General features: G+C 45.3%; 1 protein-coding gene across 5 annotated transcripts in view; it reads right to left on the reverse strand.

Annotated features, from left to right (window-relative positions):
* UIMC1 (ubiquitin interaction motif containing 1) overlaps window positions 1-25535 on the reverse strand; it is a 107583-nt gene extending 82048 nt beyond the window's left edge. For 2 of the 5 annotated variants that reach the window (XM_051844464.2, XM_070076435.1), the window contains exons 1-2: window positions 25396-25535; window positions 14332-14482 (exon numbers count right to left, since the gene is read on the reverse strand). In XM_051844464.2, the coding sequence (XP_051700424.2) occupies window positions 14332-14478 (147 nt within the window). In that variant the 5' untranslated portion in view covers window positions 14479-14482; window positions 25396-25535. Of the gene's footprint in view, window positions 1-14331; window positions 14483-25246 lie in introns of all 5 variants that reach the window. The other 3 variants (XM_008255453.4, XM_051844462.2, XM_051844463.2) reach the window with 2 other exon arrangements.
* Window positions 25536-25817: the final 282 nt, after the last annotated feature.

Below are 25817 nucleotides of genomic sequence, written 5' to 3' on the forward strand. Positions count from 1 at the left end.
AACAGGCAAAGATGATCCAATCTGCCTAACTGGAGTCTCTGGAAATAAAAATGTAACAATGAAAAAACTATAATTCAGGAAAATTGTGGCACCGGCATCCCATTTGGGTGCCGGTTCGAGTCTCGGCTGCTCCACATCCAACTCAGCTCTCTGCTATGGTCTGGGAAAGCAGTAGATGGCCCAAGTGCTTGGCCCCCTACAGCCACACAAGTAACCCAAAAGAAGTTCCTGGCTTCCAATTAGCCCAGCTCCAAGCTGTTGCAGACATCTGGGGAGTGAACCAGTATAAGGAAGACCTTTCTCTGTGTTTCTCCATCTCTCTGTCTGTAATTCCGCCTCTCAAATAAATAAATAAAAAAATCTTAAAAAAAAAAAAGACAAGTGAAAAATGGATATATTAAAAAAGTATCATATAAACAATGGAATATTATTCAACTTTAAAAAGGAAGGAAATTCTGACATATAACAAAGATGAACCTTAGACATTATTCTAAGTAAAATAAGCAAGTCGCCAAAAGACAAATCCTGTGTGACTCCACTTACATAAGGAACCTAGAATCATCAAACTCAGAGACAGAAAGTTCAATAGTGGTTGCCAGGGACTGGGAAAGCGGGAAAAGGGAAGTTATAGCTTAATGTATAGAGAGCATCAATTTGGGAAAACAAAAAAGTTCTAGAGATGGATGGTGGTAATGGCTGTACAGCAGTAAAAATGTACTAATGCCAATGAAGTGTAAGCTTAAAATGGTTAACATGGCAATTCTATGTTACATATACTTTGCAACAACAAAAATAAAAGGGAACTGAAGTTTTACAAAGCAGTTAAGATTCTACCTGCTTGGGATGCCACATTTCATATCAGAGTGCTTGAACTGGAGTCCCTACTCTGCTCCTGACTCCAGCTTCCAGCTAATGTACACCCTGGGAGGCAGCAGGTGATAGCTCAAACACTTGGTCTACTACCACCCACATGGAAGATCTGGATTGAGTTCCAGGCTGGAACCCTCAATTTTTTTGGACAGGCAGAGTGGACAGTGAGAGAGAGAGAGAGACAGAGAGAAAGATCTTCCGTTGCTGTTGGTTCACTCTCCAATGGCCGCCGCGGCCGGCGCGCTGCCAATGGCAGGAGCCAGGAGCCAGGTGCTTTTCCTGGTCTCCCATGGGGTGCAGGGCCCAAGCACCTGGGCCATCCTCCACTGCACTCCCGGGCCACAGCAGAGAGCTGGCCTGGAAGAGAGGCAACTGGGACAGAATCCGGCACCCTGACCGGGACTAGAACCCGGTGTGCCGGCGCCGCTAGGCGGAGGATTAGCCTAGTGAGCCGCGGCGCCGGCCGAACCCTCAATTTTTAACTACTCAGTGAATATAGAAGGACTTGCAGTTAGTTTCTGAAGCAGGGGGCAGTCTCACAGGAGTCAGCTTAATTTGTGGAATATGTTAGGAACTCCAGGTAGATAGTCCTAGAATTCAACTGAATTGTAGGACACTTATCTGGTATTCACAAAATTGGAGAACCGCTTAGTATTGGGGGGGGGGGGGGCCACACATGGGGTCAGAAGTGTTGTAAACAATAGCAAATGGGATCAATTTCCAAGACCTCATATTCAGCAATGAATTCTCACTATGGCACTAAAAGCACAAACCACAAAAAAGACAAAGAGAAGGATAAACTGGACATTATCAAAAGTTAAAACTGTATATCAAAAGACACTAACAAGAAAGTAAAAAGAAGACATTTAGTATAGCAGGTAAAACTCCAGTTAAGACATCCCAACTATATAGGAGTAGCTTGGTTCATACCCACCTCAGGCTTCTGTCTCAAAAGTCCTGCTGGCCGGCGCCACAGCTCACTAGGCTAAACCTCCGCCTGTGGCGCCGGCACCCCAGGTTCTAGTCCCACTTGGGGCACCAGATTCTGTCCCGGTTGCTCCTCTTCCAGTCCAGCTCTCTGCTGTGGCCTGGGAAGGCAGTGGAGGATGGCCCAGGTCCTTGGGTCCTGCACCCGCATGGGAGACTGGGAGGAAGCACCTGGTGCCGGCCATAGAGGCCACTTGGGGGGTAAACCAATAGAAAAAGGAAGACCTTTCTCTTTGTCTCTCTCTCTCTCTCTCTCTCACTGTCTAACTCTGCCTGTCAAAAAAAAAAAAAAAAAAAAAAAAGAGTCCTGCTAATGCAGATGTTGGGAGGCCAACAGAAGCCACCCATGTGAGAGGCCTGGACTGAATTCCCAGCTCCCAACTTTGGACAGATCCAATCACAGCCACTGCAGGCAACTGCAGAGTATAACACTGGATAGGAGCTCTCTGGATCTCTCTCTCTCTCTCTCTCTCTGCCTCTGCCTCTGCCTCTCTGTGGCTCTGCCTTTCAAATAAATTAGTAAATTTTTTAAAAAAATAAAAGAAAGAGGCTAAGACATTCTTGGGACAAAGAATGTCTTAGTGGGGACAAGAATGGGACAAAACATTTGCAAATCATATAACTGATAAGGATTTAATATCCAGAATATACAAAAAACTCATCACACAACAATAAAAGGACAAACAACCCAATTAAAATATTGAAAGTGGACCTGAATAGACATTTCTCCAAAGAAGGTATTCAAATTAGGAACAAATAAATGAAAAGATGTCCAACATCATTAGCCATCAGGAAAATACAAGTCAAAATCACAATGAGATATCATTTTACATCCACTAGACAACTATTTTAAAAAAGAAAATAACAAGCATTGATGAGAATATGGAAAACTGGAACTGTAACACATTGTTGGGAGGTATGTAAAATGAAACAGCCACTGTGGGGAAAAAAAAGAAAGAAGTACTGATATGTGCTACAACATGGATTCAAATTGAAATGTCTGTTAAGTAAAAGAAGCCTGCTACTTACATATACTGATTGTATGAGTCTATTGAGACATGCTCAGAATAGACAAATTCATACTGAGTAGCTTAGTGGTTGCCTAAACCTGGGGACTTGATGGAAACTAGAGAATTATGAGTAAGAACAGGTTTCTCTTAGGGGTAACGAAAATATTCTAAAACTTATTGCAGTGATGGTCACCAAATTCTGTGAATACACTAAAAACCACTTCAAGTGGGTGAATTACATATCATCTAAATTATCTCTAATAAAGCTAGCACACTGGAACAAAGATATAACAGTAAAGAGAATTCAGCATGATGTTGGAAGACTGAGGAAAGCAGAGATCTGAAAAAGCCTACACAAGAGAAGAATAAACTGACTCAGGAAACATAGTAGGATTGCTAAGCAGTACTGAGGAACCACTTGAAATTTGTGATCTTAAATAAAAAGTGAGCCCAGTCATCACTGGCATGTGTATTTTTTTCCTGTCACATTCAGTAGACATAGGCATAAAAGGTAGAGTTGGATTTAATCAAGATTGGGCATTGACATGGAATATAACAGAAGGAAGCTAAATTTTATTATTAAGAAGGAATTGTTAACAAGGGGCTTCTTAATATAATTGTATGATCTAAATTAGGTAAGAAGGAAAGCAAGGACACAAGGTATAAGACAGTAGGGGCTGGCGCTGTAGCACAGTGAGTAAAGCCGCTGCCTACAGTGCCAGCATCCCATATGGGCACCAGTTCAAGTGCAGGTGCTCCACTTCTGATACATCTCCCTGCTATCTGGGAAAGCAGTACAAAATGGCCCAAGACCTTGGAACCCTGCATCCGCATGGGAGACCTAGAAGAAGCTCCTGGCTTTGGATAGGCCCAGCTCCAGCAATTGCAAGTTGCAGCCATTTGGGGAGAACCAGTGCAGTGGATGGAAGACTTCTGTCTCTCTCTCTCTGCCTCTGCCTTTCAAATAAATACATAAAAAAAAAAAATCTTAAAAAAAAAAAAAAAAAGACAGTGTAAAGGAGATGAGGTCAATGATTCAGATGTCCTAGTGGGACCAGGGTGTTACAGGGAATAAGGTTGAAAAGATAGGTGATGGGGGCTGGGTTGACACTGTGGCACAGAGATGGAGAGAGAGAGGGGTCTTCCATCTGTTGGTTCACTCCCTAAATGGCCACAACAGTTAGGGCTGGGCCAGGCTGAAGCCAGGAGCCAGGAGCTTCTTCCAGGTCTCCCACCTGGGTGCAGAGGCCCAAGCTCTTAGGTTGCCCTCTGCTGCTTACCCAGGCATTAGCAGGGAGCTAGACTGGAAGTGGAGCAGCCCATATGGGATGCTGGCACTGCAAGCAGTAGCATATCCTATTACACCACAATGATGGCCTCTGAAAAAGTTTTATAAATCTGTATCCTAAATTAAAAATTTTAGTTTTAAAAACAAGAAATAAAGACCTTTCAGGCATACTGCAGTTTAAAAGGATTCACTACCAGCAAATTCATTCTCAAGAAATGTTAAAGTCTTTCAGTAAGCAGGAATATTCCTGTGAAGTAAATTGTAATCCCCCAGTCCCCAAATTCCTATGTTGAAGTCCCAACTCCCAGTTTCACTGTATGTGGAGACAGGCCTTTGGTAGGTAATGAGGATTAGATGAGGTCATGAATGTGGGGTTCCCATGATGAGCTTGGTGCCCTTAGAAAAGATATTGAAGGAGTCGGCACTGTGCAGCGGGTAAAGCCACCGCCTGCAGTGCTGGCATCCCACATGGGTGCCGGCTGGTGTCCTGGCTGCTCCACTTCATAACCAGCTCTCTGCTATTGCCTGGGAAAGCAGTAGAAGATGGCTGAAGTTCTTGGTCCCTTTGTACCCACATGGGAGACCTGGAAGAAACTCCTGGCTCCTGGCTTCGGATTAGCTCAGCTCCAGCCATTGCGGCCAACTGGGGAGTTAAATAGCAGATGGAAGACCTCTCTCTCTCTGCCTCTCCTCTCTCTGTGTAACTCTTTCAAATAAATAATAAATATATCTTTAAAAAAAAAAAGATATCAGAGACCTTGCATGCACTCTCCTTACCCAGTTGCCTAACAAAACAAAGAGAATCCACACAAAAAACCATCATCACACACCAAACCTGTCAGCACTTCGATCTAGGACTTCCAATCTTCAGAACTGTGAAGATGGTTATCTGCTGTTTAAGGCACAGCACTAGCAAAATAAGACAAACATGACACTAGACAGAAATCTGGAGTTATACAGAATACCAAAGTTGGTAACTACATAGATAAATATGTAAAATTGTTTCTTTTTAAGAGACAACTGATTGTTTAAACAAAATAATAGCTTATTATGAGGTTTATAATTCATGTACAAATAAAATATTTACAATACATATACAAGCATAAAGATAAGGTACTTTTATTATGTAAGTGTTCTGATATCACTTAAAGGTACACTTTGTTGGGCTAAATATGCATGATAAAAACTCAATCTATCACTAAAATAACAAAGCATTATAACTAGCAAGTCAAAAAAGGTCATAGAACAAATATACTGACCCAAGGTCAAAATAGTAGCAAAAGAAAAGAACAAATAGAAAACAAAGAGCAAGACGACAGACTCAATCCTAAATCTTTCCAATAATCACAAAAAAAATAATAAATTATATAAGCACCTAAATTAGAAGGTAAAGCTTTCATACTGGATAGTTCAACTATACATGCTGCTTGTGAAAAATGTACCTTAAATGTAAAGACTCAAGTAGGTTAAAAGTAATAGAATGTGCTGGCACCATGGCTCAATAGGCTAATCCTCCACCTGCGGCACCGGCACACCGGGTTCTAGTCCTGGTTGGGGCACCGGATTCTGTCCCGATTGCTCTCCCAGTGCACTGGCCACAGCGGCCATTGGAGGGTGAACCAACGGAAAAGGAAGACCTTTCTCTCTCTGTCTCTCTCTCTCACTGTCCACTCTACTTGTCAAAAAAAAAAAAAAAAAGTAATAGAATGTAAAATGAAATGCTATTTTAATTTTTTTTTTTTTTGACAGGCAGTTAGTTAGCGAGACAGACAGAGAGAAAGATCTTCCTTTCTGTTGGTTTACCCCCAAATGGCCGCTAAGGCTGGCACGTTGCAGCCAGTGCACTGCGCCGATCCAAAGCCAGGAGCCAGGTGCTTCCTCCTGGTCTCCCATGCAGGTGCAGGGCCCAAGGACCTGGGCCACCCTCCACTGCCTTCCCAGGCCACAGCAGAGAGCTGGACTGGAAGAGGAGCAACCGGGACAGAATCCGGTGCCCCAACCGGGACTAGAACCTGGGGTGCCGGCGCCGCAGGCAGAGTATTAGCCAAGTGAGCCGCAGCGCCAGCCAAAATGTTATAAGACTAGTCAAAAGAAATCTAGATAAGCACAATGTAATGGAAATAGCAACAGAGAAAGCAATCATGAACACAAGGCCAGTACTCCATTCACTGAAGAAAGGAAAATTTCTGAAGGATTCTACAGTAGATAACTAGGTACCTGTAATATGAAGAAAAATTTTATAAGTTTGTAATGGTTTGCATATGAAATACTTAATTTATTCAAAGTTTTAAAAGTTTACAGGCATAAATTTTGATCTTTAAGACTTGTTTTACAGGGCCCAGCATTATGGCATAGCAGGCAGAGCTCTCAATCTGAAACGCTGACAGGAAGCTCCTGGCTTTGGATCGGTGCAGCTCCAGCCATTGTGGCCATCTGGGGAGTGAACCAGCGGATGGAAGACCTCTCTCTGTCTCTACCTCTCTCTCTGCCTCTCTGTAACTCTGTTTTTCAAATAAGTAAAATAAATCTTAAAAAAAAAAAAGAATAAAAAAAGAATGGAAGAACATTCTTTATCTTCTTTTTTTTTTAAAACCAGAATATGAGAGAGAAATGTTCTATTCGCTTGTTTACTCCCAAATACCTGCAAGGGCCGGGTCTGAGCCCAGTTAAAGCAGTAAGTCAGGAACTCCATCCAGGTCTCCCACATTGCTGGAAAGAACCCACATACCTGAACCATAATCTGCTGTCTCCCATGGTGCGAATTAGCAGGAAGCTGAATCAGAGACTCTAACCCAGGCACACCAATATGGGATGCTTACCCTGCACCACAATGCTTACTCTGAAACAATATTCTTCAAGTACTGAATGAGCTACCAGTGTTGTGGCACAGTAGGTAAAGCCACTGGTTGGAACCCCAGCATCCCATATCAAAACACAGGTTCAAATCCAAGCTCCTTCACTTCCAATGCAGCTTCTTTCTAACGTACCTGGGAAGACAGCAGAGAATGGGCCCTGCTTGGGCCTCTGCTAACCACATGGGAGATCAGGAATCCCTAGCTCCTGGCTTCAATCTGCCCCAGATCTGCCAGAATAGTACCAGTATCTGTTAAAGAAATGGAGTTGGTTTAAAACTTCCAAAACTATTCATTGCACACTCCACCATTTAACTGTGACGTTATCTCTAAAATATTAACAAAGACTTTGTAGGAAAAGTCATTATAAACACACCTGAATTGTCTACAGTCTCAATGGATATCAAATATACAAATACTCTTTTGTTATATATTTCTTGACAGTAGCTTCTTTTCATATTCTTATTTTTAGAATAAGGTAAAGCCGCCACCTGCAGCGCTGACATCCTATATGGGCACCTGTTCGAGACCCAGCTGTTTCACTTCTGATCCAGCTCTCTGCTATGGCCTGAGAAAGCAATAGAAGATGGTCCAAAAGAACAGGTCTTCAAAGAAGGAGATACCTTTCTCTGAAGGGAGGAGAGAATTTCCACTTTGACTATGACCTTGTCTAAACAAGATAAGAGTTGGCGAACTCAAAAGGCTTTCATAGCCTTGGAAACTCATGACTGGAGCATAGGGAGATTACTGATGCCATAAACAGGAGTGTCAATTTGTAAAGTCAACAACAGGAGTCACTGTGCACTTACTCCTCATGTAGGATCTCTGTCCTTAATGTGCTGTACATTGAGATTTAATGCTATAACGAGTACTCAAACAGTATTTTTCACTTTGTGTTTCTATGTGGGTGCAAACTCTTGAAATCTTTACTTAATGTATACTAAACTGATCTTCTGTATATATAGAAAATTGAAAATGAATCTTGATATGAATGGAAGGGGAGAGAGAGCAGGAAAGGGGAGCTTTGCAGGTGGGAGGGAAGTCATCGGGGGTAGGGGGAAGCCAATGTAGTCTATAAGCTGTACTTCGGAAATCTATATTCATTAAATAAAAGTTAAAAAAAAAAAAAAAGAAGATGGTCCAAGTCCTTGGGCCCCTGTACCTGTGTAGGAGACCCGGAAGAAGCTCCTGGCTCCTGGCTTCAGATCGGAGCAGGACCTAGAACATTGAGGCCATTTGGAAAATGAACTAGCTGATGGAAGATTCTCTCTCTCTCTGCCTCTCTGTAACTGTACCTTTCATATAAATAAATAAATCTTTAAAAAAAAAAAAAAGAAAAGAAAAAGAGTTACAGAGAGGGGGAAAAGAGAGAGAGAAAGAGAAATATGAATCAATTGATCTTCCATCTGCTGCTTTACTCCCCAAATGGTCCTAACGGACAGGGCTGGGCCAGGCCAAAACCAGGAGCTTCATCCATGTCTCCCACGTGGGTGCAGGGACCTAAGTTGTTGGGCCATCTTCTACTTTTCCAGGCACATTACCAGGGAGCTGGATTAGAAGTTGAAGAGCAGGGATCCAAACCAATGCCCATGTGGGATGCTGGTGCTGCAGCTTAACCCAGTGTGTCACAGTGCCAGCCACAACAATAGCTTCTAAAACAGGTCAAAACACCACATAAGACAAAAGACTTTTGTACTCATTAGGGTATAAGAAAGTTTTGGAAGTCTGGATGATGGATAAACAAAACTTCTCCATTATTTCTATGATTAAAGAGACCAAAAGATGAACCACTGATATTGGGGCTGCTTATAAAATTCCAGAAAAATCTGCCTGAATGAAATTTTTAAAAATATTATGAAAATCAATGATTTAAATAAATAGCCTTAAAAAAAAAAACAACCTAGTTTAAGGTTTCTTGAACCTTAAGAAACATGCCTGATGCTCTTAATCAAGAAAAGATTCACTAGAATTTATGCTTCACAAGAACAGAAAGTTTCTGAGGCCAGCATCGTGGCTTAGCAGGTGAAGCCACCACCTGCAATGTCAGCATCCCATATGAACACTAGTTCCAATTCTGGCTGCTCCACTTTCAATCCAGCTCCTCGTTAGTGTGGCTGGGAAAGCAGTGGAAGAGGACCCGAGTATTTAGGCCCATCCGTTCATGTGGGAGACACAGAAGAAGCTCCTGCTCCTGACTTTAGACTGGCTCAGCTCCAGTCATTGTGGCTGTTTGGGAAGTGAATCAATGGATGGAAGACCTCTCTCTCTCTCTCTCTCTGTCTCTCCCTCTCTCTCTGTAACTCTGCCTTTCAAATAAATAAATAAAAAGTTATTTTTAAAAAAAGTGTCTGTGCTGTTCATTCATCACTGCATTCCCAGTCCCTAAAACTGTACACAGTAGGTGCTCACTGATGTTCAATGTTGAATGAATGTTGAATTAATGAGCCTATAATAAATGAAAAATTGGAGCAACAGTGTTGTGGCATAGGTTAATCACCACTTGCAAAGCCAGCATCCAATGTGAATGCCAGTTCAAGTCCCAGCTGCTCCACTTCCAATCCCTGCTAATGGGCTTGGGAAAACAGAAGAAGATGGCCCAAATACTTAGGCCTCTGATACCCACATGAGAAACCCAGAAGGAGTTCCAGATTCCTAGCTTCTGTCTGGCCCAGGCCTGGCTGTTGCAGCCTTTTGGGGACTGAACCAGCATATGGAAGCTCTCTCTCTCTCCCCCTTTCTCTCTCCCCGTCTGCCACCCTACCTTTCAAATAAATCTTAAAAAGAAAAGAAAAATTCGGGTAGGTGTTTGGCACAAAAGTTAGAATGCTGGTTGGGAGTCAGTGCTGTGGCATAGTGGGCTAAGCCTCCACCTGCAGTGCCAGCATCCTATATGTCACTAGTTCTAGTCCTGGATGCTCCTCTTCCAACAGCTCTCTGTTATGGCCTGGGAAAGCAATAGAATATGGCCCAACCGGCACTGTGGCTCAGTAGGTTAATCCTCTGCCTGTGGTCCAGCATCCCATATGGGCACCGGTTCATGTCCTGGCTGCTCTTCTTCCCATCCAGTTCTCTTCTATGGCCTGGGAAAGCAGTAGAAGATAGCCCAAGTCCTTGGGCCCCTGTACCCAAGTGGGAGACCCAGAAGAAGGTCCTGGTTCCTGGCTTTGGATCAGCACAGCTCCGGCCATTGTGGCCATTGGGGAGTGAACCAGTGGGTGGGAGACACCTCTCTCTCTCTCTTGCTCGCTCGCTCTCTCTCTCTCTGCCTCTCCTCACTCTGTATAACTCTGACTTTCAAATAAATAAATAAATAAATCTTTAAAAAAAAAAGAAGAAGAAGATGGCCCAAGTTCTTGGGCCCCTGCACCCACATGGGAGACGGCTGAGCTCCAGCCACTGCAGCCATTTGGAGAGTGACCCAGTGGATGGAAGACCTTTCTCTCTTTCTCTCTGTCTCTCCTTCTCTCTGTCTGTAACTCTACCATTCAAAAAAAAAAAAAAGAATCTCTGACTTGGAGTCACAACTTCAATCTCAACTGCAGGTCCTGCTAATGTACACCTTGGGAGATAACTCAAGTGTCTGGGTCCCTGAAACCCACATAAAAGACCTAGAATAAGTTCCAGGCTCCTGGCTTCAGCCTGGCTCAGCCCTGGCCATTGTAGTCATCTGGGGAGTAAACCAGTGGATGGAAGACCTCGCCCTACCCTCCTACCCTTGTAACTTTATCTTTCAAATAAATACATAAATAAATATTTAAAAAATATGTATCAGTGTGTATGTGTATATGTATATAACATTTTTGTAACTATTAAGATGGATTTTCCAAGTAGTAAAATTGATGAGTTGTTTTGTTCTTTATATTTTCACATCTTCAAAAAAAGTTTAAACAAAAAATTTTAATTAAAAACAGGATTATGGGAAAATATTGTAAAAATAAAGATGTAAGAAAAGTTTAAGGCCAGCACCATGGCTCAATGGGCTAATCCTCCACCTGCGGCACCGGCACACCGGGTTCTAGCTCCGGTTGGAGTGCCGGATTCTGTCCCGGTTGCTCCTCTTCCAGTCCAGCTCTCTGCTGTGGCCCAGGAGTGCAGTGGAGGATGGCCCAAGTCCTTGGGCCCTGCACCCACACGGGAGACCAGGAGGAAGCACCTGGCTCCTGGCTTCGGATCAGCGCAGCGCAAAGGCCGTAGCGGCTATTTGGGGAGTGAACCAGAGGAAGGAAGACCTTTCTCTCTGTCTCTCTCTCTCTCACTGTCTAACTCTGCCTGTCAAAAAAAAAAAAAAAAAAAGAAAGGAAAGAAAAGAAAAGTTTAATGTTGCTGATTAAAATATATATAACTTTCACAATACCAAGATGGCAGAATAGGTAGGGATAAGGTGGACTGCTCTAGGCCTGGGGAAAATAGTACCAAAAATAAAATTTTTTTTAAAAAGTAGAGAAAGTGCATTCTCAGGGAGGAGATGGAGGGAAACCCACAGTGGAGATTCTGTGGAAGAAGAGATGCCGTGGATCTGTGTGGAAGGTGCAGACATGCAGCAATGCTCAAAAACACACAAGACCCAGTAGCCCAGAACCAGAAAAAGCGCCAGCATCGGCGCTGTGGCTCAATAGGCTAATCCTCCACCTGCGGTGCCGGTACACCGGGTTCTAGTCCCGGTCAGGGCACCAGATTCTGTTCCGGTCGCTCCTCTTCCTGTCCAGCTCTCTGCTGTGGCCCAGTAGTGCAGTGGAGAATGGCCCAAGTGCTTGGGTCCTGCACCCGCATGGGAGACCAGGAGAAGCACCTGGCTCCTGGCTTCGGATCAGCGCAGTGAGCAGGCCGCAATGTGCAGGCCGCAGCGTGCCAGCCGCAGCGGCCATTGGGTGGTGAACCAACAGAAAAAAGGAAGACCTTTCTCTCTGTCTCTGTCTCACTGTCCACTCTGCCTGTCAAAAAAAAAAAAAAAAAAAAAGAAAAGAAAAGAAAAAGCGCCAGCTTTAGGCCAGCTTTAGAAAGCAAGGTGAGATCAGCCTGCATTGGCCTGTGCCACTGGTGCTACAGATAGAGGGAGAGCCACGTGGATTTCACTGTCTTTGAGACCGGCCTGGAGCCCTGAGGGGAACAGGGTGCCCACTAACCACAGCAGAAAAAAAGGGGCATGTTTTGCTCTCCCTATCCTACTACAACAGTGGCTGGCAACTGGCTGAGAAAGGGTAGGTGCCATTTGTTGGTCATAAGTTGGTCAGCAGCTCCTGTACATGCACCCAGCAACTGGCAGGGCTAAGAGGCCATCTTCTCAGAGGCACCAGCAGCAGCGTGGGTACAGGCATCCAACAACAGGCAAGGAGAAGGAGCACAACATCAGTACCGGCTGCAGAGACTCTCATACGTGCCCGCCCAGCAACTGGTGGGGAGAAGGCGTGAGTGTGAGTGTGAAAATGAGTAGGGTTGTAGCCAGAAGCTGTTGTGCATGGGTGTGATCCAGGGATTTTACCAGAGGGAAAATTCCACGTTCCCCACTGACTTTGAGTCTTGCTGGGGGGATTGACAGGGGGCTGGGTACCCACGTAGGACTGTGAGGTACTCCCCAGCCTCTCAACATATCAAAAACGGGCTCCAAGGCTCATATCACCTAGGCAAAGTATGCACATATAGCTGACTCTGGGAACATCTCAGCCTCTCTATGACAGGTTAGCGGGGCCAAATGGAACCTCTACACCCCGTGACTACAGGAGCCCTGTGTGCTAAACTATGGGAACTCTGCATGAGAGGGTGCAGGGTGTAGCTGGGTCTCTAGTAATCACTATGTACAAATTCACAAGCTTAGAGCTCCCTGATTGCCTGGGGTGAGTTATTGCAGTGGGATCCCTGCTCACACTGAGGACTGCACATATCCTTTGTTCAGTTCATACAGAAGTGTGGATGAGTATTGCACCCATTGAGGACTAACACCCAGGCATGGATCACCTTGGAAGAGAGGAGGTGAGAGTGTGATTATGCCAACAAAAGTAACAATACCTCCCCTTTCTGTTAACAAGAGCAGACCTATCACATCCAATTTGGGTGTCTGTCACCCTGGATACTAGCCCTACCCTGGAGCACTGACCAGAGCTCCCTGGCCACACCCAGCACACACATCTGGAAATTCTCTGAAAGAACAAACACTCCAATAAGCTACAGCAGCATAGTTCAAATATAAAAGCCATCAGAGGAAAAAACCAACGAAGAAAAAAACAACAAATATCTCCACAAATTCCTAAAAATAAACGCAGAAATTCAATAAGCAAGAATAAGGAAGATAACATGACCCACCCTTAAAGGAACGCAACAACACTTCAATATTAGAATGTGAAGATGAAGAGATTGATGAAATGCCTGAAATGGAATTCAAAAGATTAATCATAGGATTACTCAGAAGCAGTGAGAAGCAAATTTACAAATTAAAGAAATCCATACATGACATGAACGAAAAATTCTCCCATGAAATTGACATTTTGAATAGAAATCAAAATGAAATACTAGAAATGAAGAATTCAATATGTCAAATAAAAAATACAGTGGAAAGCCTTAACAACAGACTTGGTGAGGCAAAAAAAAAGAATATAACAAGCTAGAAGATAAATCTGAAAATTTTTCAGTCAGACCAAAAAAAAAAGAAAGAAATTAAAAAACAGTGTTGGAGATTTACAGGATACTATCAAACAACCCAACATGTCTTAGGAGTTCCTGAAGGTGTGGAAAGAGAGAATGGATTAGAAGGCTTATTTAGTGAAATAATCCGGACAACTTTCCCCAGTTTGGAGAAAGAAAGGGTCTTCTAAGTACAGGAAGCACATATAACTCCTAATAGACATGACCAGAAAAGATAATCAGCAAGACACATTACAAACTTTCAACAGTAAAATATAAAGAAAAGATTCTAAAATGTGTACAAGAGAAACTCCAGATTACTTTCAGAAAATCTCCAATTAGAGTCACAGCTGACTTCTTATCAGAAACTCTACAGACCAGGAGAGAATGGAAAGACATAGTCAAAATGGATGATTACTTTCCTTTAAGTCATTCTTAATTCCATTTATAAATCAAAATGAAACTGAGTAAAAATTTCATGGTCTTAGCAAGCTAGCATTAATGTACAGTTGCAAAATCAACCATCCATTGGTAGTTCTAATTTGAGACCTAAGGCTCCACTTTTTAGAATACCGGCCGCGGCGGCCATTGGAGGGTGAACCAACGGCAAAAGGAAGACCTTTCTCCCTGTCTCTCTCTCTCACTGTCCACTCTGCCTGTTAAAATAAATAAATAAATAAAAATAAAATAAAAAAAAAAGAATACTGACCTCTCCATCACTATCAGATATCACAATGAGTGCATCCTCAAGTCTTCGCTTCCTCTTGACATTGACAGGACTTGCAGTTTTGTCATCCTTCTTCTCCAGGTTCTGTGATTCCAGGGCTTCTTTAACTTTTTTCTTTCTCCGTGCCATCCTTCTGTTTGAAATATAAGGATAAATAATTACTCAAACTTTTCCAGAAGCTATTCAATTTTGTCAAGTAAAATTAAAAAATACTCATCTAACAGAAGTAAAAGTGAATTCCTGAACTGTTCCAGCATTCACTAAAAATTGTATTTGAGGAAGTGGGCATTTAGCCTAATGATTAAGATACCTGCATCCCATATCAGAATATCTGGGTTCAACTTCCAGCTCCAGCTCCTGACTCCAGCTTCTCGCCAATGCAGACCACAGGAAGCAGTAGTTATGGCTCAAGTAATTGGGTTCCTGCCGCTTACATGGGAAACTTAGGTTGCATTTCAGGCTCTTGGCTTCAGCCCTGGGAAAGCCCCAGCCACTGCAGACATTTAGGATATAATCTAGAAGATGGAAGCTCTCTGTCTACCTGTCTCCCCACTTCTGTCTTTCTCTATGCCTCAAATAAATTTAAAAAATTTTTAAGTTTATTTTTTCTACAGAAGAAAATATATCTATAAATATCATAACAGTGAAATTTCAAGCAGTAATATAATAATTTATCCTAGCTCCTTATATATTAATTTAGGCAACTGCTTTTCTTGATACACATTAATAATTTACAAGGTTTTTTTTTTTTTCAAGATTTATTTATTTGAAAGGCAGAGCTACAGAGAGAGAGAGAGGAGGCATAAATATATAAAAAGAGACAAATCTTCCATTCACTGGTTCACTCCTCAAATGACCACAGTAAGCCAGGGCTGGACCAGGTTGAACCAGGAGCCAGGAACTTCATCCTGGTCTCACATGGGTAACAGCAGCCTAAGTACTTGGGCCATGTTTTACTGCCTTCCCAGGTGCATTAGCAGGGAGCTAAATCAGAAGCCAAGCAACCAGGACTCAAACCACTACTCCAATATGGGATGCCAGCATCACAGGCAGTGGCTTAACCCACTGCACCACAACATCAGTTCCTACATTTTTTTTTTAAATATCAATGCCCCAGAGCCAGCGCCGTGGCTCAACAGGCTAATCCTCCGCATTGCGGCGCCAGCACACCGGGTTCTAGTCCCGGTTGGGGCGCCGGATTCTGTCCCGGTTGCCCCTCTTCCAGGCCAGCTCTCTGCTGTGGCCAGGGAGTGCAGTGGAGGATGGCCCAAGTGCTTGGGCCCTGCACCCCATGGGAGACCAGGAAAAGCACCTGGCTCCTGGCTCCTGCCATCGGATCAGCGTGGTGCGCCGGCCGCAGCGCGCTGGCCGCGGTGGCCATTGGAGGGTGAACCAACGGCAAAGGAAGACCTTTCTCTCTGTCTCTCTCTCTTGCTGAGCACTCTGCCTGTAAAAAAAAAAAAAAAAAAAAAAAAAAAAAAAAAAAAAATCAATGCCCCAGTCTAATAAAGGGAACTTACAAGAAGTCCACAGCTAATAAGCTAATATCATATTTAAAGATAAAAGATTGAAAGCTTTCTCTTTAAGACAAGGAGCAAGATAAGACATTGACATTCTATACAGTGGTTTACTCCCTAAATGGCCACAATGGCCGGAGCTGTGCTGATCCGAAGCCAAGAGCCAGGTCTCCCATGCAGGTGCAGGGGCCAGAAGACTTGGGCCCAAGACCTGTACTTTTAAAAAAATTAAAAAATTCTTGGGGTTAGCTCTGTAGTATAGCAGGTAAAGCCGCCGCCTGCAGTACAGGCATACCATATGGGCGCCAGTTCAAGTCCTGGCTGCTCCACTTCCAATCCAGCTCTCTGCTATGGCCTGGGAAAGCAGTAGAAGATGGCCCAAGTCCTTGGGCCCCTGCACCCGCATGGGACACCCGGAAGAAGCACCTGGCTCCTGGCTTCAGATCGGCGTAGCTCCGGCCACTGCGGCCGATTGCGGAGTGAACCAGCGGATGGAAGACCTCCCTCTCTTTCTCTCTGCCTCTCCTTTCTCTGTGTAATTTTGACTTTCAAATAAATAAATAAATCTTTAAAAAAAAAAGTACATAAAATTTTTAAATAACTATGTTTGACTCTCTCAATTTTAACATCCGCTTCATTCTTATGCCCTAATAATTTAATGCTTTCATCTTCTATCTCTTTAACCTTTCCATTCTGCTTATCTCTCATCACCACCATAGTCCAAGCTATCGGTAACTCTCGAGTGGACAAGAGTTTCTGAATCGGGTTCATTACTTTTATGATTTACCCTCTCCAAGCTGCCCTACACACTAAAGCTGTTATCTTTTCAAACTGCAAATCTTAATTTGACTACTTATAAAACTTCAATGACTTCCCATCGCTTTTATAGTTGACATGTTTACTGTTAACATGGTCTACCACATTTGTCCTATATGTATTATTTGACCTCCTGCCATTTTTTTTAAAGATTTTATTTATTTATTTGAGAGGTAGAGTTACAGACAGTGAGAGGTAGAGACAGAGAGAGAGAGGTCTTCCATCTGCTGGTTCACTCCCCAGATGGCTACAATGGCCACAGCCACACTGATCCGAAGCCAGGAGTCAGGTGCTTCCTCCAGGTCCCCCACACAGGTACAGGGGCCCAAGGACCTGGGTCACCTTCCACTGCTTTCCCAGGCCACAGCAGAGAGCTGGATCGGAAGAGGAGCAGCCAGGACCAGAACCAGTGTCCACATGGGATGCCTGTGCCTCAGGCGGAGGATTAACCTACTGCGCCACAGCACCGGCCCCATTAAGTCCTAAGTTCTTAAAATCTAGCTATATTCCTTTCCTTACACAGGTTTTTTTTTTTTTTTTTTTTTTTTAAAGATTTTATTTAGGCCAGCGCCGCGGCTCACTAGGCTAATCCTCCGCCTGTGGCGCCAGCACCCCGGGTTCAAGTCCTGGTCGGAGCGGCGGATTCTGTCCCGATTGCTCCTTTTCCAGTCCAGCTCTCTGCTGTGGCCCAGGAGTGCAGTGCAGGATGGCCCAAGTCCTTGGGCCCTGCACCCACATGGGAGACCAGGAGAAGCACCTGGCTCCTGGCTTTGGATCATCATGGTGCACCAGCGCACCAGACGCAGCAACCATTGTGGGGTGAACCAACGGAAAAAGGAAGACCTTTCTCTCTGTCTCTCTCTCACTGTCCACTCTGCCTGTCAAAAAAAAAAAAAAAAAAAAAAAAAGATTTAATTTGGCCTAGTGGTTAAGATGTCTGTATTTCATGTCTGTGTAGCTAGGACTCCAGCTCTACCTGCTGACCCTGGTTTCCCTGCTAATGCAGACCCTAGAGGCAGCAGTAACAGTTCAAGTAATTGAGTTTCTACAACCCATAAGGAGACCTGGATTGAGTTCCCAGTTTCCAGCTTAGTTCTAGACAAGGCCCAACCATTGTGGACATTTGGGGAGCGAACCAATGGATAGGAAACGTCAGTCTCTCTTTCTCACAAATAAATAAAAATTTCGTAAAATAAGTTTTAACAGTTGTAATTATACATTCATGTGATTTTTAAGGAAATGTATGTCTTTCCCAACAGACTATAGGTTTCAGGAAGAAAAGAATATCAGTACAGTCCTGGCATCTGGCATATTCCCTGGCAAATGACAGGTTATTGATAAATACTTACTAAATAAATGAATTACACAAGTTTTAGAACAATAAAATTAGAAAGGTGTAACTTTAGGTGTTTTCTCCTTGATTCACATGTTCAATAAATTCTGTGATAGTTTCACAACTTAAAAATAATATTCAGGGTAACAGATATTGTAGTGCAGCCAGTTAGGCTACCATATGGAATGCTTGCATCTCATACCACAGTGCCTGGGTTTGAGTCCCAGCTCTACTTCTGATCCATATCCCTGTGACTATGCACCCTGGGAGGCAGCAAATGATGGTTTAAGTGTCAGCTGGAGTCCCTGGCTCCTTGTTTCAGCCTGGCTTAGCACTAGCTGTTGTAGGCATCTGGGGAGTAAACTAGCAGGTGGCAGAGCTTTCAGTGCCTTTCAAGTAAATAAGTATTTTTTAAAAATAAATAATTCGAAAATATGGCTATCCTTTTATAAAATAAGAATATCCAGATATATGTGTTCAACCTAGAGGTTAAGATGCTCACAACCCACACTGAGTACCTGGGTTCAATTGGCAGGTCTGGCTCCTGACTCCAGCTTTCTGACCAGTGCAGACCCCAGGAGACAATGGTGATGATAACAAGTAATCAGGTTCCTGCCACCCATATGGGAGATCTGGATTGTCATTCCGGTTCCTGGCTTGGCCCAGAGCCAGCACTGCAGGCATTTGGTGAGTAAAGCAGAGGATGAGAGCTCCCATTCTGTCTCGGCCTCTCTCTCAAATAATTTCCTTTTACCATTAGTTGTCAGGTTGATACCAAAGGAAAGGTTTTTACAAAAAAATAAATAAATAAATGAAGGATGCAGGACACATACTCTGATTTCACAACCTACTACAAAGCTAGCAGAGAACTAGCTTAAGAATAGACATATGGGCCTGTGCCGTGGCTCACTTGGCTAGTCCTCCACCTGCAACACCGGCACCCCAGGTTCTAGTCCTGGTTGGGGCGCCGGATTCTGTCCCGGTTGCCCCTCTTCCAGTCCAGCTCTCTGCTGTGGCCCGGGAGTGCAGTGGAGGATGGCCCAAGTCCTTGGGCCCTGCACCCGCATGGGCAGACCAGGAGGAAGCACCTGGCTCCTGGCTTTGGATTGGTGCAGCACGCCGGCCGTAGCAGCCATTTGGGGGTGAACCAACGGAAGGAAGACCTTTCTCTCTGTCTCTCTAAATCTGCCTGTCAAAAAAAAGAAGAGACATAAGGGGGACCAGCTTGTGGCATAGTGGATAAAGTCACTTCCTCAGCAGCATCCCATATGAGCGCTGGTTCATGCCCAGGCCACTCCACTTCTGACGCAGCTCGCTGTTAATAGCCTGGGAAATGCAGTGGAAGATGGCCCTAGTGTTTGGGCCCCTACCATGAGTGGGAAACCTGGATGAAGCTCCTGGTAGTAATCTGGGGAGTGAGCCACAGGATGGAAGATCTCTTTCTGTCTCTCCCTCTTCTAAAATAAATAAATAAATCTTAAAAAACAAAACAAAACAAAAAAACATGGATCAAGAAAGTAGACTTAACAATCCAGAAAAATGTTCACATTTATAGACCCCTGATTTTCTTTTTTTTTTTTTTTAAGATTTATTTATTTATTCAAAAGGCAGAATTACAGAGAGAGAGAGATAACTTCCATCTACTGGTTTACTACCAAAATGGCTGCAATAGCCAAAACTAGGCTGATCCGAAGCCAGGAGTCAAGAGCTTCATCTGGATCTCCAACATGGGTGCAGAGGCCAAAGCACTTGGGCTATCCTCTGCTGCTTTCCCAGGTACATTAGCAGGGAACTGGAACAGAAGTGAGAAAGCTAGGCTCAGATAGGCGCTCATATGGAATGCCGGCAACACAGGGGGCAGCTTAATCTGTTACACCACAGTGCCAACCCCAACACCTGATTTTCAACAAGGGCACCAAGATCATTCAATGGAGAAAGAATATTTAATCAATAGAGCTGGGACAATTATAGGGCCACAAATAAAAATAATGGAATTGTATACCTACCTCACACCAAACAAGAGTTCAAAATGGATCAAAGACTCAAATTTAAAAGCTACAACTATAGAACTCTTAAAACAAAACATTAGGTACAAATTTTCATGAGCTTAAATTAGGTAATGATTTCTTATGTGATATTAACAGCTGAAACAACAAAAGAAAAAAGATAAATAACATCAAAAATTTAGAAGTGGAAAAATAAATAAGTAAATAAAATTTAGGAGTGGGTATTGTGGGGAACAGCAGGTTTTAACTGCTTGAAATGCCCACATACAATATGAAAGGGCCTGGTTCAAGTCCCAGCTATTCCACTTTGGATGCAGTCTTCCTGTGAATACACATCCTGGGAGGAACAGATGATGGCTTAACCACTATGGGAGGACAGGATGGAGCTCCAGGCTCCTAGCTTTGGCCTGGCCCAGCCCTGGTTGTTGTGGGCATTTGGGGAATGAATCAGTAAGTGGAAGGTTGTTATCCTTCTCTCTCTCTCTCTTTCTCTCCTCTTGTCGCTCTGCCTTTTAAATAAATAAAGATTTTTAAAATAATTTAAAAGTTTTGGCCGGCGCCATGGCTCACTAGGCTAGTCCTCCACCTTGCGGCGCTGGCACACCGGGTTCTAGTCCCAGTTGGGGCGCCGGATTCTGTCCCGGTTGCTCCTCTTCCAGGCCAGCTCTCTGCTGTGGCCAGGGAGTGCAGTGGAGGATAGCCCAAGTGCTTGGGCCCTGCACCCCATGGGAGACCAGGATAAGTACCTGGCTCCTGCCATTGGATCAGCGCGGGACGGCGGCCATTGGAGGGTGAACCAACGGCAAAGGAAGACCTTTCTCTCTGTCTCTCTCTCTTTCACTGTCCACTCTGCCTGTCAAAAAAAAAAAGTTTTGAAGGCAGGAGTTGTGGCATAGTGGTTAAGCCATGGCTTGGGATGCCCATATTCTGTATCAAAGTCCCTAAATTCAAGTCCCATCTCCACTTCCAATCTAGTTTCCTTTTTAATGAGCACCATGGGAGTAGCAGGTCCTTGTCACTCACATTGAAGATCTGGATAGAGTTCCAGGACCCTAGTTTTGGCCTGGCTCAGCTTCAAATGTAAGACTTTTGAGGAGTGAACCAGTTGAAGGACAGTCTGTCACTCTGCCTTTCAAATAAATAAAACTTTCAAAAAATTTAAAAAATTTTGTCTTTCCTAGTACACTATCAAGAATGTAGAAGGGGGCAGGGGCTGGCGCCATGGCGCAGTGGGTTAATCCCCCACCTGTGGTACCGGCATCCCATATGGGTGCCAGTTCTAGTCCTGGCTGCTACTCTTCCAATCCAGCTCTCTGCTGCGGCCTGGGAGGGCAGTGGAAGGCGGCCCAAGTCCTTGGGCCCCTGCACCCATGTGGGAGACCTAGAGGAGGCTCTTGGCTCCTGGCTTCGGATCGGCACAGCTCCGGCCGTTGCGGCCACTGGGGAGTGAACCAATGGAAGGAAGACCTTTCTCTCTGTCTCTCTAGCTCTCAAATAAATAAATAAAATCTTAAAAAAAAAAAAAAAAAAAAAAAAAAAGAATGTAAAAGGGGGATGCAGGCTTTGTCGCGGAGCAGGTTAAGCTACCGCCTGTGACCCTGGATTCCATGAGGGTGCAGGCTTGAGACTTGGCTGCTCCACTTCCAATTCAGCTCCCTGCTAATGATGCACCTGCGAAGGCAGCAGAAGATGGTGTAAGTGCTTAGGCCCTTGCACCCATGTGGGAGATCTGGAGGGAGCTCTAGACTCCTGGCTTCAGCCTGGTAAGTCTTGGCCATTACAGCCATTTGGGGAGTGAATCAGCAGATGGAGGAGATCTGTCTCTTCCTCTCTTGTGGTAACTCTGCCTTTCAAATAAATTTTTTAAAAATAAATCTTAAAAAAAAAATAATGTAGAAGGGAGCTCAGCATTGTGGTATATCGGTATAGCTGCCACATGTGACACCAGCATCCCATATGGGTGCTGGTTCGAGACCTGGCTGCTCCACTTCCAATCCAGCTCTCTGCTGATGTGCCTGGGAAAGCAATGGAAGATGGCCCAAGTCCCTGGACCCCTGCACCCACATGGGAGACATGAATGAAGCTCCCAACTCCTGGCTTCGGCCTGGCCCAGCCCTGGCCATTGAAGCCATTTAGGGAGTGAACCAGTGGATGGACGATCTCTCTATGTTCCTTCTGTGTAACTCTTTCAAATAAATAAATCATTAAAAAAATTAGAATATATAAGAGAGAGTAAACTAAGGCACAGAGAGGTTAAGTCATTTGCTTATTGTCACATAGCCACCAACAGGCAGCAGCATGATTTAGAACTAGAAAGTCTATCTGTGGATCCTACTCTGAACCACATCTGAAACCTCAGGGCTCAGGGTAGGGTGTTCCAAAGACAGGGCCAGCCCAAGACACTAAGCAGATACCACCTAGTTTGAGAGGTGGCAAGAATCCTGCAGGGCCAGTAGTGGCATATTGGATTCAACCTTAGAACTGGGACTGGGCTGAGGGATGACAACAGAGAAGAAGCCTCTGTGTGTGTATCTCTGTTTAGCAGTTGGGCAAGGACCAGGACGGTGGTAGGGTATCATTAGGAGAAAGGGTAAGGACAGGAGAGCCAAAAGGCACAAGCCAAAAGAAGGGCCATGAGATGGGATCTAAAGTGGCTTGAATCACAGAAAGGGAAGGAAAAATGGCGTTCAAGCCAGCAGGGTAGAAGATGATGGCCCTACGACAGAGGGGAGAATCTGAAAGAACATGGGGTGGAAACAGGGATTAGCATAAGGAAAGACGGAGAAATCATGTCCTAGGAATATATGGTAGAGTCTCCATCTTATTAAATGCTGTCTGTATAATTATTTAAATCAGTATGCTCAAATCTGACAGTAAGGGTAGTTATACCACCAAGTACATGTAATTTCTTAATGGCATGTAAATAAACAAAAACCCTTCTTCCTAGCATAGTGCTATGGGCTCAATGTGGGTTTCTAAGGAATCACACCAGAGACAGAATCAAACAGAAGCATTCAGTGTCAGGGCTGGCACTGTGGCACAGTTGGGTGAGCCTCCACCTGCGGCACCAGCATCCCATATGGGCACCACTTAAGAGTCCTGGCTACTCCACTTCCAATCCTGCTCCTAGATGATGGCTTGGGAAGGCAGTGCACGATGGCACTTGAGCCCCTGCACCCACATGGGAGTTTCTGGCTCCTGGCTTCAGATCAGTCCAGCTCCAGCAGTTGTGGCCATCTTGGGGGTGGACCAGCAGACGGACATCCTCTCTGTCTCTGCCTCTCTAATAAAAATCTTAAAAAAAAATGCATTAAGTGGAGGACCCCACAGATCTAAGTACCAAAATTCCAGTGCCTCATGAGATTTAGCCACACTAAATTACTCTCTGTACAGTAATTCTGAAATTAAAAAGGTTATTGATCAGCCAATTTAAACAAGGTCAATGTATAGCTCAACAACTTTTTTTTTGTTGTTAAAGTTGCTGCTCTTCAAAATGAAGACCTCATTAAAACAGCTTACCTTCACTTTAAACTTGGCTATAGAATGAAGTACCACTAACTGCCTATGAAAAAGGAATTGAGTCTGGATGCCAACAGCAACTTCTTAACCACGACAGGAACAAGTGTCTTTACAGGAACACACACATACAAAAGGTGATCCAATAATGAGACCTGTTATTTATTTAAGGCAGCATTTTTGGTGGTGACCTTGAAAATCCCCAATTTTCAGGGGGTATTATTTGTCATTTTCTTTCAGCACATCCATCATTTTGGTCTATCTGAAGAACATTCACAGACAAGGTAATTTAAAATCTTGACAGTCTAGGTACCAAACCTGTCAAAATAGCTTTGGAAGCTTTGTGGTATAGGAACCTTAAGATCAATCCTTTATGAATGACTGACACCTGCACAAGTCACTATTCCAGAAATTTGGTACCGGGGCTGGCGCTGTGGAGCAGCGGGTTGAGGCCCTAGCCTATAGCACCAGCATCCCATACGGGCACAGTTCAGGTCCCGGCTGCTCCACTTCCAATCCAGCTCTCTGCTATGGCCTGGGAAAGCAGCAGAAGATGGCCCAGGTCCTTGGGCCTGTGCACCCACGTGGGAGACCCAGAAGAAGCTTCTGGCTCAGATCAGCTCAGGGCATTGCAGTCCTTTAGGGAGTGAACCATCGGATGGAAAACCGCCGCTAGGCGGAGGATTAGCCTAGTGAGCCGCGGCGCCGGCCTGAAAGTTTATTTTAAAAAAAAATGGTATCAAGCTCTTGATTTAAAACAAGTAACAATGAGCTTGGTTGTTTCTGTAATTGGGGAAAAAAAATGTACACACACACTTCTATTCCCAGTTTTTAATACTCAGCCTCAATCTAGACACACCTTGAATATAATTTTTTCTTGAATCCTGGCCTCTATTCTGGATATATCCACAGTGCATCACAGCTGTGGATATCCACATTGCCAACTTACACATGTAAGGTAACTTGCTCAAACAGCCAGTAAGCTGGTCCATGGTTTTGCTAGCAACTCGAGCTCAAGGCATCCGATTCCAAAAGCACACTTTCTTTGGTTCAACTGCAAGGCACTGCCTTTCCCTTAGCAGGCCAAAATTTAAAAAGCAGCATAAAACCCGCGCTACTCCTAACGAAGTACGATTTGATGTCTAGATGCGGGAACCTCTGAGTCTGGCGCCTTGGGTTCCACTCCACCCCCGCCACGACGGCGATCAGCACCCTGGCCCCTCCGCGGGGCTTCGTCTGTCAACTGAGGCCAGCGGTGCGGGGTTGCTCAGCGAGCGCGCAGGCGGGAAAGACGCCAAACGCTGCCCGGCGCCGTGCACAGGCGCTGGTGGGTATATATGGTGGTGAGGATTTCTAAGGAGCATCTCCTTTTCTGGGCCAAAAAAAAATTTTCAGTCAAAGCAGTGCTCCCGATCAACTGGTAACCGTCCGGAAAGGGGGGAGGGGCGGGGGCGTGAGGAGCCCGCGGCGAACGGCGCGGCCGCTCCTGCCTCGGGGACCTCCCGCGCGGGTGGCGGCCGGGACGGAGCCTCCGCCCGGGGAGTCCCGAGTGAGGAGACAGGGACCACCGCCCTCGGCGACGAGGCCGCCCGGGCCCACCCTGCAGGTGTGAGGCGAGGCCAGGCCCCCCGGCAGCCGCCCACCCCAGCGCCCCGAGGGGCCCACGGCAGAATCGCCAACTTCCCACCCGACGTCTCCGAGGCGCCCACCTCAGAGTCGGCCGGCGCCCCGAGCGGCCTACCTAGACGAAGGGAGGCGCCCCTCCGGCGGAGGAGCCGGCCGCCGCCCCGCCGAGGGCGCGGAGGAGGCGGGGAGAGGGCGGGCCGGAGGTGTGCCGAGGCGGCAGGTACTCACTCACCCGCCAGCACGCGCCGCTCCGCCGAGCCCCTCCTCCCGGCGCCGGGGGTCGCGAGCCGCCGCAGCGCGTCAGGAGCCGGCGGCCGGACGGAGAGCGCCAAGCCGAGGCGCGACAGCCGGGCGACGAGCTCAGCGCACGGGCGCAGGCGCGGGCGTTGGGAGACGGAACCAATACGCAGCGCGGGGGAAGCCGCCGCCTGGACGTACCAACTGCGCGATGCGGGGGGGGCGCAGACCCCGAGGCGGGCCAGTCTTTCCCCCTCTCCGTTGCGCGCTGGCGGCATCGCTTGCTGGCTAACCAAGAGCTAGGACCCGCGATCTCTACAGGGAACGTTTCAAGGTCTGCTCTACTAGCCCTTTCTTTGCGTGTTAACTAGACAACACGGAAACAATCTGTTCACATGACCACGTGAAACCTATCTC

The sequence above is a fragment of the Oryctolagus cuniculus genome, chromosome 6, assembly GCF_964237555.1.
Source record: "Oryctolagus cuniculus chromosome 6, mOryCun1.1, whole genome shotgun sequence".
NCBI lineage: Eukaryota > Metazoa > Chordata > Mammalia > Lagomorpha > Leporidae > Oryctolagus > Oryctolagus cuniculus.